Source organism: Dermacentor variabilis, chromosome 11, assembly GCF_050947875.1.
Source record: "Dermacentor variabilis isolate Ectoservices chromosome 11, ASM5094787v1, whole genome shotgun sequence".
NCBI lineage: Eukaryota > Metazoa > Arthropoda > Arachnida > Ixodida > Ixodidae > Dermacentor > Dermacentor variabilis.
The window spans coordinates 31,490,133-31,505,011 of NC_134578.1; the positions used below are offsets into that span (position 1 = coordinate 31,490,133).

At 48.6% G+C, this 14,879-nt stretch overlaps 1 protein-coding gene across 1 annotated transcript; it reads left to right on the forward strand.

Moving 5' to 3' along the window:
• Nucleotides 1-6: 6 nt before the first annotated feature.
• LOC142564249 (uncharacterized) lies at nt 7-10,982 on the forward strand. Its single transcript, XM_075675170.1, has 4 exons — nt 7-1,111; nt 4,530-5,092; nt 7,705-8,032; nt 9,592-10,982. Exons 1-4 carry the CDS (start codon nt 833-835, stop codon nt 9,862-9,864), a joined length of 1,443 nt encoding a protein of 480 aa, XP_075531285.1. The 5' UTR covers nt 7-832; the 3' UTR covers nt 9,865-10,982.
• The last annotated feature ends 3,897 nt before the right edge of the window (nt 10,983-14,879 follow it).

Consider the following 14,879-nt stretch of genomic DNA (forward strand, 5'->3'; position numbering starts at 1 on the left):
TTTTCACTTCATCTACGCTTCGAATGCGCGCTCCCTCCTCACGTAGAGGCTTCTGGCGAACGCTCTGTGGAGGCAGTAGCAACAAGCTTGTTTGCATTGGGTGACCTTATCGTTGACGCATCGACTCCCCTGAACACTCGCGGAAACGCGGTGCGGATAGAGACACGTTATATGCTTATCGGCGTGTGTAGCAAGCGTTTGGTGTGCACCGAAGCTGCAGCGTGTCGCGGACTTCTTCTCGGGACAGTTTTTGAGGACAGCTAACATGTCGATGTCAAAATATCGATACGTCGTCTCTTCTCCTGCTCAGTCCTCGAGCCTCAACTATAGAAATGCGAGTCTCCTTGTCAGCGTGCCAAATGATTGCTACTCTAATCACCTCGACTCGTAGTCAATCGTGGGCATTGCGGAAACAGCGATCACTGGATTCCAAACGACGTGGAAGACATGGTTTGACCTCAGTGGACGAATCATTCACTCTCCTGCAGACAGTGGTCCCCGACCCTTCACGATAAGCACGTATTCACTTTGTCGCTGCGCTTAGTGATTACAAATCGCAGTTTAAGCGTGTCAGTCCATGCGAGAGCAACAGGCGAGGACGCTAATGAACCCGTTACCATGGGACTACGATACTTTATCAGTGAAGCCTATGTCGCTCCTGCATAGCGTAGCCGACCAAGCACAACGGAAAGACAAACATGGCACCTTATCTTCTACGCATTGATTAAGTGTCGATAACACCCTTCGGAGAATCTCTGGCGAAGTCCTCGGAGGAGCCCCCGGTGGCACTGAGCTCATCGGAACGTCGCTGCAAACATCGCTCGCCGAGGCGATGGCACCTCGGAGCTCGTACACGCTGCGCGGGTACTCGCGGGAGCTCGACTGGAGGCCCACGCGGTTTGTGGGTCCCGTGCCCTCGGTCCGGGTGTGCAGCCTGTGCGGCCTCATACCGGACGCCACCGTGCAGCTGCCCTGCGCGCACGTGCTCTGCGGCCTGTGCTTCGACGGTTGTCTCCGCCAAGGGGGCGTGTGCCCCATCGACGGCCACGGCTTTGCTCGCGAAGACGCCGAATGGATATCGCTGTCGCTCGAGAGCTTCATGCGGAGGAAGGTGAGCTCTTGGGCCTTTCTTCCTGCGCGGACCAGTTTAGCGAAAGTGCGAAGTGAGAGGCAAAATTTCGGGTTCAAAGGCGGGAAAGTGGGTTAAACAAATAATTAGGCGTGCTCGTCGGCCGTTAACTGCACGACAAGGTAACACGGACACTGGGCCTGACAGGGGAAAGTGTGGGTGGCCGAGGGACGACGACGAAGTAACTCAATCAGCTAATCACGTACTTCTCGACGCATTACGCGTCCAGTGTCCTTGAAAAGTACATGTCACCTATGCATGCTAGTTTAAGTAGTATGCATAGTCTGTAACAGTATATCACACGGATGTATCTAATTGTACGCAACTCTGTAACTGCACTTATTTAACTATGTGTATATAGCTGCATTTCTAGCGAGAGATACAAGTGATCAGCTGCTTGTAAACAAAGGAATCGTTGGGCCAGAGTGCATGTCACAGATATAAATGAAGTAATTAATTATAAGGTGTCTTGTCTTGTCTGGCTCTAGCTGGATGTATGCTATGCAAATTGCGCACGCACACTGTAAATATAAAAGCTCGAATATACGCAATCTCTCTGCACAAACTGTAGGAGCCCCACACCGGTGCACCAGTCACGCGAAAACGCAGAGTATAGCTTCCTCCTTGTTCAGGTCAATTCTACAATTTTCCAGTGCTTGTCCAATGTTCAGTAACGCGTAACTGTGCGTGTGCGACCACTGCGTCTGCTTTGTAAACACTGAGGGAGCAGGAAAAAATTTGAAAAATAAAATACGCATGTCCGAATTATGACGCATCACATTCATCAATAAAGCTTTCACGTAATGAGCCTACAATGTCTTTTGTTCCGCACAGGCCATGCCCGGTGGATGTCATACAATGCAAGTTTTCTTCCAAGTCGGCGACCTCACAATAAGCCGCGCCTTGGAAGTTACCTACCTTCAAAGGCGGAGACGATTGTGAGCTCACTGGCTCACAAGATGTTATATTCAATTTGATGTAAAAATAAGAAAGCTATGCTACATATGGCAAATGTTGCTTCCATTTGCATAAGCCGATCCTTGGCAGACATTTGGTGTGCGAAGCAATTGTACTAATCAAGAGCATGAACTATTAAAGTTCGAAATTAGCTATCTTATTAACAAGCTTATGAGAAGCGCGTTAACTGCAAAACTGAAGCCAGGAAGTGCATATTGGAAACTCATTACTCACAACCTTTAAATCCTGCACCTAGCACCAATGTTGAGAAATATGCCTTCTCAAAAAGTACGCCAAAAGGTTGCACCTAACACTCATCAGAACTGCGGTACTAAAACTTTTTTTTTCCTTGTGAATGTTCTAACTGGAGCCCCAATGGGTTTCACTGCCAACTTTGAAGTCATTTTTAAGCAGTCTGCACCTAGCTTTAAAGTATCTGGACACGGGATATGGTCTTGCCGGCTTTATACTGCGTATCCAATTGGGCTACTTGTCTTGCTGCGCGAAAAGGGTTTTACAAACGGCTATGTGCAGCGTTTAGTATTCCCATGACTGCACCAGTTCGTTAGACGAAGAAATAATGCTCTTCCAGCTTGTGCTTGCTCAGGACATTGTACTTGTAGACGCTTGTCGATGAACCTTATTCGACGAAAGAGTTGCTACAGAGGCTTCGACTACCAGGCTACAAAACCGGCCTACTCTTACATCACCCCTACCACGACCTACTAAATGGGCGTGCGTGTTACACTAAACGACTTCAAATTTGCATTAGTCGTATGAATTTTAGGGCCCTATAACGTAAAACTATTGCAGTCTGTTATTATTCCTATCTCCTGACGTCAAATCGGCGTAACTACCAACGCAATCATCGGGTAGTGACCAGCAGGGTTTTTTGAACAGCCCAATGAAATGTTCTCCTCGTTTATAGATCACTTTAGTTTGCTTTTAACGTTAATAGCATAGCCTATCTTGAGAGATATTTTTGTCTAAGTGGTTGAGAAGAGGCGAGGAGCACGCAGCAGTGGAGAGGGTATCAGTAGGGTCGCCCTAGCGCAGCGAAAGTACATAAACCGATGACGAGGGGGGTGCCGGCGTCTGCGATTGGCCCGCTTCCCCTTGCTTAGCTTGCTGTAGCTGGTCAAAAACAGCGGCGGCGTACATCGGCAGGTTAGAAGTGCCCCTAAAACGAATCCTCAGCGATGGAGAGTTAACAGTGCAGTGTTGTATACGTGTCGAAAGGGCTCGACAACGTTCTACTGCCACGCACGAATTTTTATTATACGCAAATAAATTCGTTCTCTCCGGCAGTCCCGAGTCGATAGTGCCATACAAATACCCATGGGCGTGCAGGTGACTTCTGTTCCTTTCGGAACGGGGCAGTCTGCGGCTATTCGGAAACAAGCTCAGTTTTGTTCAGCATATTACTGGATATTTAATGCGTACATGCACCTTTGACGGGATGAGTTTTCGCAGTTTGGTGACATCGCATCACAGAAAGGCAAAGTGACCAATAAACTGGCCACTAAAGTGACAGAAAGGCGATGTTGACCAATAGCGGAGGGCCAATGGCGAAAAAGGTGTGAAATCAGAAATAACTATTTTCTTTTGTTCGGCATATCAGTGCATCTTCAACGCGTGCACGTCACTTTTACGTGGCGAGATTTCACGGTCAAATTACGTCGTGTAACAGGCAGGTGGCGTGGGCGCAGCCAGGAAACTCTGGACCAATACCGGGGGGCTAATGCCGAAAAGGCGTAGAATCGGATATAATAATTTTTATATTGTTTGGTCTAATCAGGCATAATTAGTCTTTAAATTTCATTTCGGATGGTGAATTTTTGTAGTTTTCATGACGTCACGTGACAGACAGGTGAAGTAGGGGTGGCTCGAAAAAGTTTGACAAATCGTGGAGGGCTTATCGCAGAAATGGAATAGAAACATTTTGGAATGCATTTATCTCACAGCGCCCCTAATGTAATTAATGAAGAAATAGCCAATCTTATTTACCTGTGTGCTTGATGAGTTCACCTGTTCGAGCACATTATGCTCGACAAGGAGCGTGATATACCTATCAAAGCAGCATTTGCGTAACATCCTTTCTTTTGTTAATTACAATTTGAAGAAACGAAACATTGGAGATACAGCACAGGCGAAGAATTTAATTATGTTTCCAAAAGATTCCGCCAGGTTCCAACAACACCAATTAGCCACCTCACCCGTCGTATCGGCTGACGATTCGATTTGAAGCTAATTAACATCGAGAGGCCATTAGATTCCATGTCGTTACTATACCTCGGTCCCCACTGGTGCGATTCTGAACCAACGTAAAAAGATGTATGCGCCTCTGTCATCAGCTGCGCTGCACAAAGTATCGGACACCGATTTGATTTGACATTCATTTCAATTCGATTCAATACCGATATTGTATTCGTTTTGCCCGCAGGTGCGATGCTGGAATGACGTAAATGGTTGCGACGCCGTCATCGAAGTTTCCAAGATTGCAGACCACTTCAGCAACGAGTGTGCCTTCCACGCCACTTCCTGCTCAAAGTGCGGCTTCACGGTTCTTCACAGGGACGTCGTTGAACACCTCAAGTCCGGATGCCGCTCCACCGTCGTGCCGGGCACGACGGTCCCGGTTATGACGGACGCCCAGAGCCAGTGCAGCGAAGTCGTCGAGCACTTCAAGTCCGAATGCCCGGCGACCGCCGTGCAGGGCACGACTGTTCCGGCTACGTGTGACGCCCAAATCCAGTGCAGCGAATGGAGCGTCACGCACATGAATGGACAGACCGACAAAGCCTTGGCACAGGCCACCGCGGCGCTGGAGCTCGCGTGCACGCAGAAGGAATCTCTGGAAGCAGACCTGAAGGAGCTGAAGGAACTCTTGGCGCAAAGCTTCGCTGTTCTGAAGGCCATGGAGAAAAGTTCGGTGGAGGCCCGGAGTGAGAGTTCAGATAGGAGCGGCAAACGGCGCTCCTTGAGACACCGAGAGGGTAATGGCAGGTATTTGATTGCGCACATCAATATTGTCCAGTGCCTGCAGTTTTTTAAAGCGAAGTTTTCTTTGCCTTTTCCTTCGACTTTCCCACTGCTGCTGATGTGAGCTGCTGCGGCTGCTGCTATCCGGTAGGCCGCAAACCCGGCCACGTCGAGACGTAGTTGAGACGAACGCCACTAACGCCGGCCGAGTCGGGACGTGGTCGAGACGTGGCCATGCCACAAAAACGTAAAAGGCATGCGCTGTCGGTATTTTGTTTCATGATATTTGTTTATGAGCTGTCATTCTCAAAATCTCGAGGAATAAATATGTAAAGAATGTAAGAGGAAGTATGTGCAACGCGGAAGGTCTGCGCGGTTGTGGTTCAGAATGATTATTTGCCAAGCGACGTCCGCGGCGTCGACACCGGGTTTTCTGCGACACGGCGCCCTCAACGTCATTAAACAATAGTACATAACAGGAGTGTGGCACGAAGGAAAGACGACCAGAGAAGCTCGTGTCAAGATTTATGCCGCGTCGCATCTGCACAATGCCCTCAGGACGCCTAACAAGGCGTGACCCGCACAAATGCTGTGCAGGAGCTGCCGCGCTTGTCTCCATGCTCACCCGCAACAGCCACAGCAGTAAAGGGAGGAGGTGGGAAAAATGTTAGCGAAGGAATATATGTAGAGAGAGAGGAGGCAGTTTTGTGAGCTACAACGCTGCAACCCAGAACGGCGCCGAAGCGTGCACTTAGTGCCGACGAGACGAAGGCTCACATAAAGCGTCGAACGGAGCAAGAACAATGAACGCAAGCGAAGCAGTCAAGGTAACATTTCGCATCCCGTCACGACTGCCGTATGCCGTCAATATATCACCGCCAAATAACGTCAACGAACGCAAACAGCAGACAAAGCTTCGCTTACATCGATTGCCACAGTGCGTGGGATCTGCACGTTCTTTTTTTTTTCTCTCTGGCATGCAGCCTTCAACGTGACGCACCTGCACCTACTTTTCGTTTCGCTCTATTCAGGACACTCAAAAGTGACAATATGTGTAAAATAGTCCATTTAGTTACTCTGAGGCATAGGTTAAGGAAAACGCTGAGGTTTAACATATTGAAGCTACTTAAGAGCTCTGATAGATGCCATGGTGTCGGGAACCGGCTTGTTGTAGACCGCGAAGTGATCTTTATTACTGTTCCCTCCAACGAAATCACGCTAAAACAGCGTTCTTGCTGTCCTCTCCCATAAGAATGCGGCCATCGATTACGCCATTTGAACCCATGTCCTCGATTTTGAAGTGTAGTGCAGTAAGTGGCGAAGCTGAAATGCTTGTTGGGCCCGATATCTGCGCAAGCACAGGGGCAGGTAAAAAAATCGAAGAAAACCTGTATTTAATCAACGAACCACTGATGACATATTTGACATTATCCTCTGCCCACCCTGGCAGAGTGTACATGTCCTGGCATGTGTAACTCGACTCTGAGTAAGCTGTTACGGCACGTCATAGGCAGACAGATTTCTGTCGTCACTGTTGCTTGAATACGAATAAGCATGTGCTTTAACTAGCAAATTTCAACGCGTAGGTCTTTGTAAGCGGGTGGTGGCAACCATACGGCACATGAAGTCTATGGACCTACCGTAGATTTCGGCGGGAAACTTTCATCAGGCTATGTTATTGTTCAGAATGAAGCAGGTCACTTTGCACACTCAAAACAAAATGATCTTTTGCGAGCCGTACGGATGACTTGTCCACAAAAGAAACCCGGCAAGGCAGAAGGTTCCAGAACTGTGCGTCGTACAATTAAGACTATTTAAGAACCTTCTACCTGGCCAGCTTTCCATTGTTAACTAGGTATCACCACGAATCTCCAAACATGAGTTTGATTACAGTGTAATTAATTACTTGCTGCAGCCCTAACAAGGCCTACTAAGCATAATTTTGTCGCAACGCCTCATTGCATCGCGTAGTATAATGGCTCAAATTAATTTGTGCCTCCTGTAGCATGTGACATCCCTCACATTGCCAGCTGCCCCAGTATTAAGGGGTTTCAGAGTACTTTGTTACATGGTAGCGCATCGCAGGGCGTACATGTGAAAACGTTCACTGCAAGCGTTTCTTACGTCTGCGCTTTAAATGTGAGTGCTTGCATATCCGTTTTGGGCACATCGGTGTAGCGGGCGAGCGAGAGGATCATTTGTTTTATTGGATTTGAAAAATTTTGCCTGGCCTGCGCTGTGTTTGCCTCCTCATACTGCTTTAGGTGAGAACTTAGATACCTTAAACAACACATTTATACAGAATACACACGAGGAGTGGCATTCATACATAATACACACAAGCACGCAGAGTAATGAGCAACTAACTGTCTCGATCAGCTCAGCGTTCCGGAAGAAGACAGAGCACCATCCTAGTACGCAAAGCACTACCGGGCTCCTTAAGCGAAGAGCATGGTGGCTATCAAACGGGCTTCCAGGTAAAATTGAAGCAAGTTTGTGGGTACCTATTGTAGGAAAGCCTGCGCAGAACTCACAAAACATAACTCATTGCTCAGCAGTGGCCGTTTTCTGTAGTAATCAGCCACGCAAATTCGTGCTTTATTTTTGTCTACTTACGAAATGCTCTCCCTTCGCAGCTCGGTCAAGCAGCTTCGGGAAGGCATCGGTGAAGTACTGAAGGCGTGGAAAGGCTACCAGGCCAGGAGTCTGAACCCGCATCGCAGCGATTCGAGCGAGAGTTGCAGCGACAGGTCCGAGCCATCCGCGGCTACGCCGAGTCCCGTCGCTTGCAGCGTCTGTCACGACTGGTGCGTCGGAAGCTACGCGGCGCTCAAAGAAGTGGCGCTCAGGGACGGCACAGTGGATGTGCCCAGCAGTTCGGGCTACTTCTTCGGCTACCGCATCGAGCCCATGATCCGCTTCAAAACGCATGGCAGTAGCCTCAGGATGCATTTCGGGCTACAGGTGAGTCACATTCCAACGATTAAGAGGAGGCCTTAGTTTCTTACCAAACTTTATTGTCGATATCCCAATGCACATTTAAATGAATGAATGAATGAATGAATGAATGAATGAATGAATCTTCATTATCATCGCCCGATTTCAATTCAATACATGGTTCCGGACTCCCTAAGACACCTTGGGCGCGCCAAAACTATCTAAAACCTGTTAGTTTCCCTATATCTCCGTACAGTCTACTGCCACCCTCGCCTGCGTTTTTCTCCCCACGGCAGGGGTTCTGTTATTCTCGAAGACGAACAGTTGTTGTAGCAGGTTGTTGTAAACTTACCGTCTGTGTGGCGAGACTGTTTTCGTAAGGCTATCTTCTAAGGTCATTGCTGACGTTTGCCGCGACGATGCCTGCGAACCATAGGCTGCGAAGACGACTCCAACAGTTACGGCTACGGGATTATATAAACAAGCTAGCATACCATCGGCGACTGTCTTGATGGTGACGCAGAACGGAGGAAAGCAATCGTCATGTTCTCTTGTCTGACGACCGACCTTTCCACGAACTAATTATTCCGGGGTGGCTTGAACGACGCTCGAAGTGCGCCGCGTGCAACGAGAGGAGTCGTGGCATTTCTAACAAAGAGCGACCTCGGCCCCAGGTTCAAGCAGTGTTTTACAAGTGCCTATGTAACCTAACCTAACGTAACCTCATTCCTGCCAACTAGGGTCACCGAGCAATCAATGGTCTAATGGGTACAGCATCGTGCTGCTGTGCTAACGGAACCGAGTTTAAAATGAACTGCCGAACCAACATGGGTCATTGAGTATGTAACAGTGGACATGAGCCGCTCATCAATGAGCATGTTTCACATCAACTAGGGTCATTGGATATGTGCCGCTCCCAAGGAACCTCCTTGAAGCCAACTTCCGTGAAATGGTATACGTGCGACTGGGTACATGTCACTCTTCAAAAACCTGCGTTGACGCGATATTGTGTCGCTGGGTCTGTCACTCCTCTTTATTATTATTTATTTATTTTCAATACTGCCAGCCCCATTAGGGACCATAGCAGGTGGACATACAAAAATGAAATACATGGTAATAAACATGTTTCTTCCGCTTCATCCTTGCACAGACTGTAGCTCTTAAACGGCCTGTCCAATTATTAATCATTAAAACACAAAGCATAAGATCATCAATTGTCGCACGCTCATCGCAAGACAGATTGCTAATCTCCCTAACGCCGCCAATCATATCCAAAAGATGGGTGCGCCGCTATTTATTTTATTTCCCTCCTCCCTTACGCGTAATCCAGAGACGCTGACGCTTACCTCCTTCCAACGTGAAGGTTTTATTTCTCTAATTAGCTCTTCAGATACCTGCGCTGCTCGGTCCAACACTAACCGCGCGCTGCGCACGGTCCAACACTGAATTCTCATTGCGACGTTGCGTTCAGACTGAGGTTTCAAGTAGCAGTTCCTCGTAAGTAAGGAAGATTACGTTGTGAATGTGTTAACGCCCTCTACAATATCGCGGGAATGACTGTCTCTATTTTTTTTTTCACCCGACAGGTGCTGCGGGGCGAAAATGACCAGCAACTTATGTGGCCATTCCACCACTACGTACGGCTCTGGCTGGTGGTGCCGTCGGGCGATGCGAGCAGTGGCTTGCCGCTGGAGATCATGCCGGAGACGGTCGATGGCCCGCTCTACGCCAGGCCTGCCGAAGGCTCGCGCGGCAACGGACCCTGCTTGAGCACAGCCTCGGTCGACCTCAGGGCTCTAGAATCTGGTGGTTACATTGAGCAGGACAAGCTGCGGCTGCGCTTTGAAGTGCTACCGTGACGCGTGACGTGAGGTACTGGCAAACAGCTCGCGCAGTGTCCATCAGTGGACACGGTGATAGAACGATGGTTTGTTCACGTGAAAGCTAGGGTTGTTGTTCCGAGCTGGAGTGGCCTGAGCGTGCTGCACTTCACCGGAAGGAGGAAGTGGTAGCAGAGGAAGTGATCTATGATGATGATGACGGTGGTGATCAGAAGGAGGAGAAAGACGAGAGAGTGTGTATGTAGAAGTAGTGGGGACCAGCTTGAGAGGGAACAGATAAATGGCATTCGAGGTTGTCAACAGTGCTTGACAATATACACTGGCACCCAGAAAGTATAAGAGGCACAGTTTTAAACTCGGCAGCTATTTATAGTAAGTGTTCACGAAGAAGTTCTGCCATGACACTCCTGCAGCAATCGTTCCTTCAGGGACTGTTTTCCCGCTTCATCCTTGCACAGACTGTATCTCTTAAACCGCCTGTCCAATCGTTTGATTTACAAAAAAATTCCTACTTGACACCCGATGCCATACTTCCAGATACATGATCACGCAATGGGCCTAAGACGGTGGTACAAGGCGATAATTTAGTAAAAGAAATGTCGATAACGTGCCTCCACGAGCGAGGCAAGAAAGTATAGTAGCGCTCCAGTTAGCAGTGGTAGTCGATGCCTAAAATGAAGATAGTCGAGCATGCGAGACCTGAGAATCTTTGCTGCTTCAAGTTTCAGCTGACATGCCCATCAGGCATTCTGGAGTCGCGCATAGCCTGCAATGAATATAGCCGTGGTTGCATCACTGCCAATCTCCACAGTGTTAGACTGTGCCTTGCTCATATATTTTATATCGCCCTGAAAGGCACCTTCGTATACTTACCTGCTCATCGTATCTGAGTTTGCACAATCCACTGACTGCGGTACATTCGCTCATGTTTTGCCTTTATTCAACAAGGCGTCAGGGGACATGAACGAGGTGCCCGCCGAGGCATATACGTGTACATTGTCCACACCATCCGCTTTTCAAGAAGTTCATTCAAAGATAGTCAACACATGAAATCCTTTCACATGCCTCCCAACCCGTATATATTACTGTGCATCAAATATTTGCCGTACCCATGAGCCAATAAAGAAAAACGTAGACGTTTGTCGAGTAATACTTTATACTACGTACCGCTCGACAACAAACTCGCTGTCGGCTTCGCGTCGTCTGGCATAGCAGAGAAGCCACTAACAATCCTTTTCTGTGGTCTCCTTTCAGTGCACGCCGATTGACCAAATTATATGTCATGATGATCTTCCGTGACAAAACTATACCTTGGCTGCAAGGTGCACTACAAAACGGGGGGGGGGGCAGGATGAATTTCGGCCTTTTATCATTTTTAATGTGTTCCCAAGGAGTGGTGCACAGGCGCGTTTGCATTTCCATGGCAACGCGGTCTCCGCAGCCGAGAATGATGTCCACTACTTTGTTCTGAGCATTATGTACACTAGGACATAACCAGCAGAAAAACTAGCGAGAAATGTCGGGACGTTGTTCGTTCCTAACAACAGAACCCTCATTGTCACTGATCCTCCGAGGCTGGTCGAGTGACTGAACGTGTCGCAGTGCTAGTTATAAGCGAAAGAAATATGTATGCTAAAGAGGAAGCCGACATCCACACGCAACTACCAAGATGCTGTCAAGAAATATATGCGGGTTCCGCGCGAACAAAGCGCCGCTGTTCAGTGAAAACCACTCACGGTCTGAGATAAAACTTGGGGCACTCGGTTGACCAGGGCAGTGGGCCTACGCTATCCTAACTAGAAGCCTCGTAGTTGTCAGAGAGTTGGCGTCTTGTTCGGCGGCCATGCCATGCTCGATGTGCCAGCTGTCGTCTGATTATCGAAGCTGAGCAGTGTTGTGCTTAGTTTGTGCTTGGGAGAGAGACCACCTGTTAGTCCCGATAGCTGATGGTTCATCTGGTGCCGCGTGAATGCGCAGGCGCCCGCCTTTAATAAGATGACCATGGTGTTCTCATCAGGAAGCGTATCTTCCTCTCAAACTCTGTCCACTCGTTTGCGAAAGAAGCCTCACCATGGGTAGACAGAGATAAATTAACATTGTCATTGTATGCTGCAAGAAGGTATGCATCTGAGCCGCGAGTGCATAATGACGTAATGGGCAAACATTAAACGGACGGCCTACAGCAAGGGTACAGCACGTCGTTATGTCGTTCGTGCTACGTCCTCTTTCCATAGGCTGTTTACCCATTACGCGTATACGTATGCCGCAACACACCACATTGGTTCGTACTTAAGAACACTTACATTCTTACATGCAACCAAAGAACTTAATCTCGAACAAGATGTCAGCATCTGGAACCATTTTTATAAACTTGTCACAAACTCAACATTGGAATTGGTCTCCACGACCTAAACCTGAAACCTAAACGACAGTATTTCTACCCAAAGATTGCGGCACATTACGATCGTACAGTGAATGTAAGGAGGAACTCGACCTTTGTCATGCCTCATTGTAAAAGGTACTTTATACTTCTTTTATGAACGGCCTTCCAGCTGAGATCTCCCGTAAACCATAAATTCCTGGTGCAGGTAAATAACGGTATGCAGTGCTTACGCCTTTCTCAGTTCAGTTTCTGAAAGTAGGCTTCTAACAGTAGGTTTCTAACACTTAGCTGCGGTATGTACATGTATTGAGTTCAAGGGCCAGCACTGCGACTTAGACATTGTATGTCGAACGAATGTTTATATCCAACGCATATTTGCTGTTCACGCAAAGCTTCTTCAGCGGAAAGCACTCGGGGAATGTGCTGTCACATTCTACGAACATCTTCGGGTTATTTCGCGTATTTTCAAGGAATGAGCGACCGAAAGTTGACTTGCCGGCCAAAAACGTTAAACTCCACATGGAGCTACAATTTCATTCTATGCGAAAATACGAACAAGTTCATCGATCGCGTCCAATTAAAGTTATGTCACATGATAAAAATAAAACTATGCCCACAGTTTTCGTCATCGTGTTCTCGAATGTCCACAGGTCCACCCCACCCAAGACAATGTATCAGTCATCGTAACGATACCTAATCTCTGGGTCGTATTGCGCGGGTTTATATCGACGCGACAGCCCTTTCCGAATCTTATCGTCGCCTAGGGCCTCGTTCCAAATGCCCTGGTGCCACAATGCTCTGCGCAGAGTGGTTAGTGCAAACGTGCTCCGGAGATGAAAGAAGATCCACCACCCGCCGTCGACGAAAGAGTAGGCCTCCGACTCGTGCCAGGCCACGCGACTGCCGAAATCCACGTGACCCAAGCCGGCCGCTACAGCCAGCTGACCGGTGACGTAAGCCGCCTCTGACCAACGGGACCAAGGGGGTAGCCGCCGCGAAGCACGGAGCAAGTCGATCAGGATGGGCAGATTCATGATGATGACGCGTCCCATGCAGAAGCTGCGTACCAGCGAAAGAGCAGATACGTCTGCCTCAAATCCAAACACCCTGCTCCAGAGCGGTGCGACTCTGTTCCCGGTGGCTGTGGCCATGACGGCACAGTGGAGCAACCGGCCTCGCGGTTCCACGTTGCTAATCAGGTACTCGGACAGCACGAATGGCTCGATCATGACGTCATCGTCCACCTTGATGACGTAGAGAGCGCGGTCGCAGTGCTGGCGAATCCACTGCATTCCGAGCAGCAGCTTTCTGGGTGCGGACTCCCGTCCTACGCGAGGGATCAGCAAGACGTCTCCCGTCACCTGGGCTTCTAGGACTGTCCAGGCGCCATCTGCAGTGTCCCCCGGGGGATGATCCACAACGAACAGTCCTGTCCAGTTGAAGAAGCCCTTGGCCTTCTCCTCGAAGAGCGAGTCGCGTATGGCCGCGCGGCGTCTCCAGTCTTGCGGCTTCGAGTAGATGAAGAACACCACCTCCTGAGCGTATAGGCACTCGCGACGCACTGCCCAGCCGCCCGACGTCGGCAGAGTGTCGAGGCGAGAACCCGCGTCGAACGCGAGGTCGCTGTCGGCCTCTCGCGTAGTTGTCGCGGTGTTCGCTCCTGCGTCTTTGTTGCTCATGTAGCAGCTCACAGAAGCGAGCAGAAAGAGACCGGCGAAGCAGCGCTTCCGCGCTCTGTTGGCTGCCATCTTCGTCTTCCTTGTTTCTTGTCGTACGGTGATGATGATGCTCCTCAACTACGGCAGCGCAAGCCCATAAGTGTGATAGGCCAAAAGATCGGGCCACGGTAGGAAAACTAAAACGTATAATTACTCCCAAATATTTACTCAAAATACCAAGAAAGAACAACTAATTAGGCTATCATACGAACTGAAATAAATTTATAGAAGTGCATTAAAAAACACATAAAAGAAAGCGATAACTGATTATTTTGAGAATACAATAATTTCAGTGCAACATGAATGAGCAGAGAAGAAAAAGGAAAAACGAAAAAAAGCTAATTTAACTGATTACCGACACCTCATATTTCCCTGGAGGACTGCCAACCTTGAAAAGTTCGTCCTGTTTACCGAATTCCGGTGTCGAGTAGCTACGTTAAGCTACTGTATGCGCCAATCTGGTCTCGTGCTGTCCTCCCTGGGCTCATATCGGGGTGAGAATAGAACACTTCTTCTCGTGTCGCTGTTTTTATCATTTAAGAAAACAAGGCTTCGAAGGACAATTTCAGGGGGCTGAATTGAATCTAGCCATTCCCGATATTCTATCTTTGGGAGCCTCTTCTCTATGACATAATCATTTGGCTTTTGGTGCAGCTGTTTTGAGGTTTATAACTGAATGAGCACAATTTCCTTGGTAAATTCTTAAATCTTTACTGACTTCATTCCTTATTAAGTTTTAAGCAGACAAACATAGAGCTAGTATTGCAGTAACCACGTGTAGTCTACTTCGCTGCCGGTGCAAATTTTTGGCCGCGGCGTAAACGCGTTTCTGCTGAAAATATGCACCAGCAGCAAAGTAATATACGCTCGGTTGGTTAACTGCGTTGGTCTGGTTGGGCTCCACGCCACCAGGTGGCAGCACCGGGCAGGCG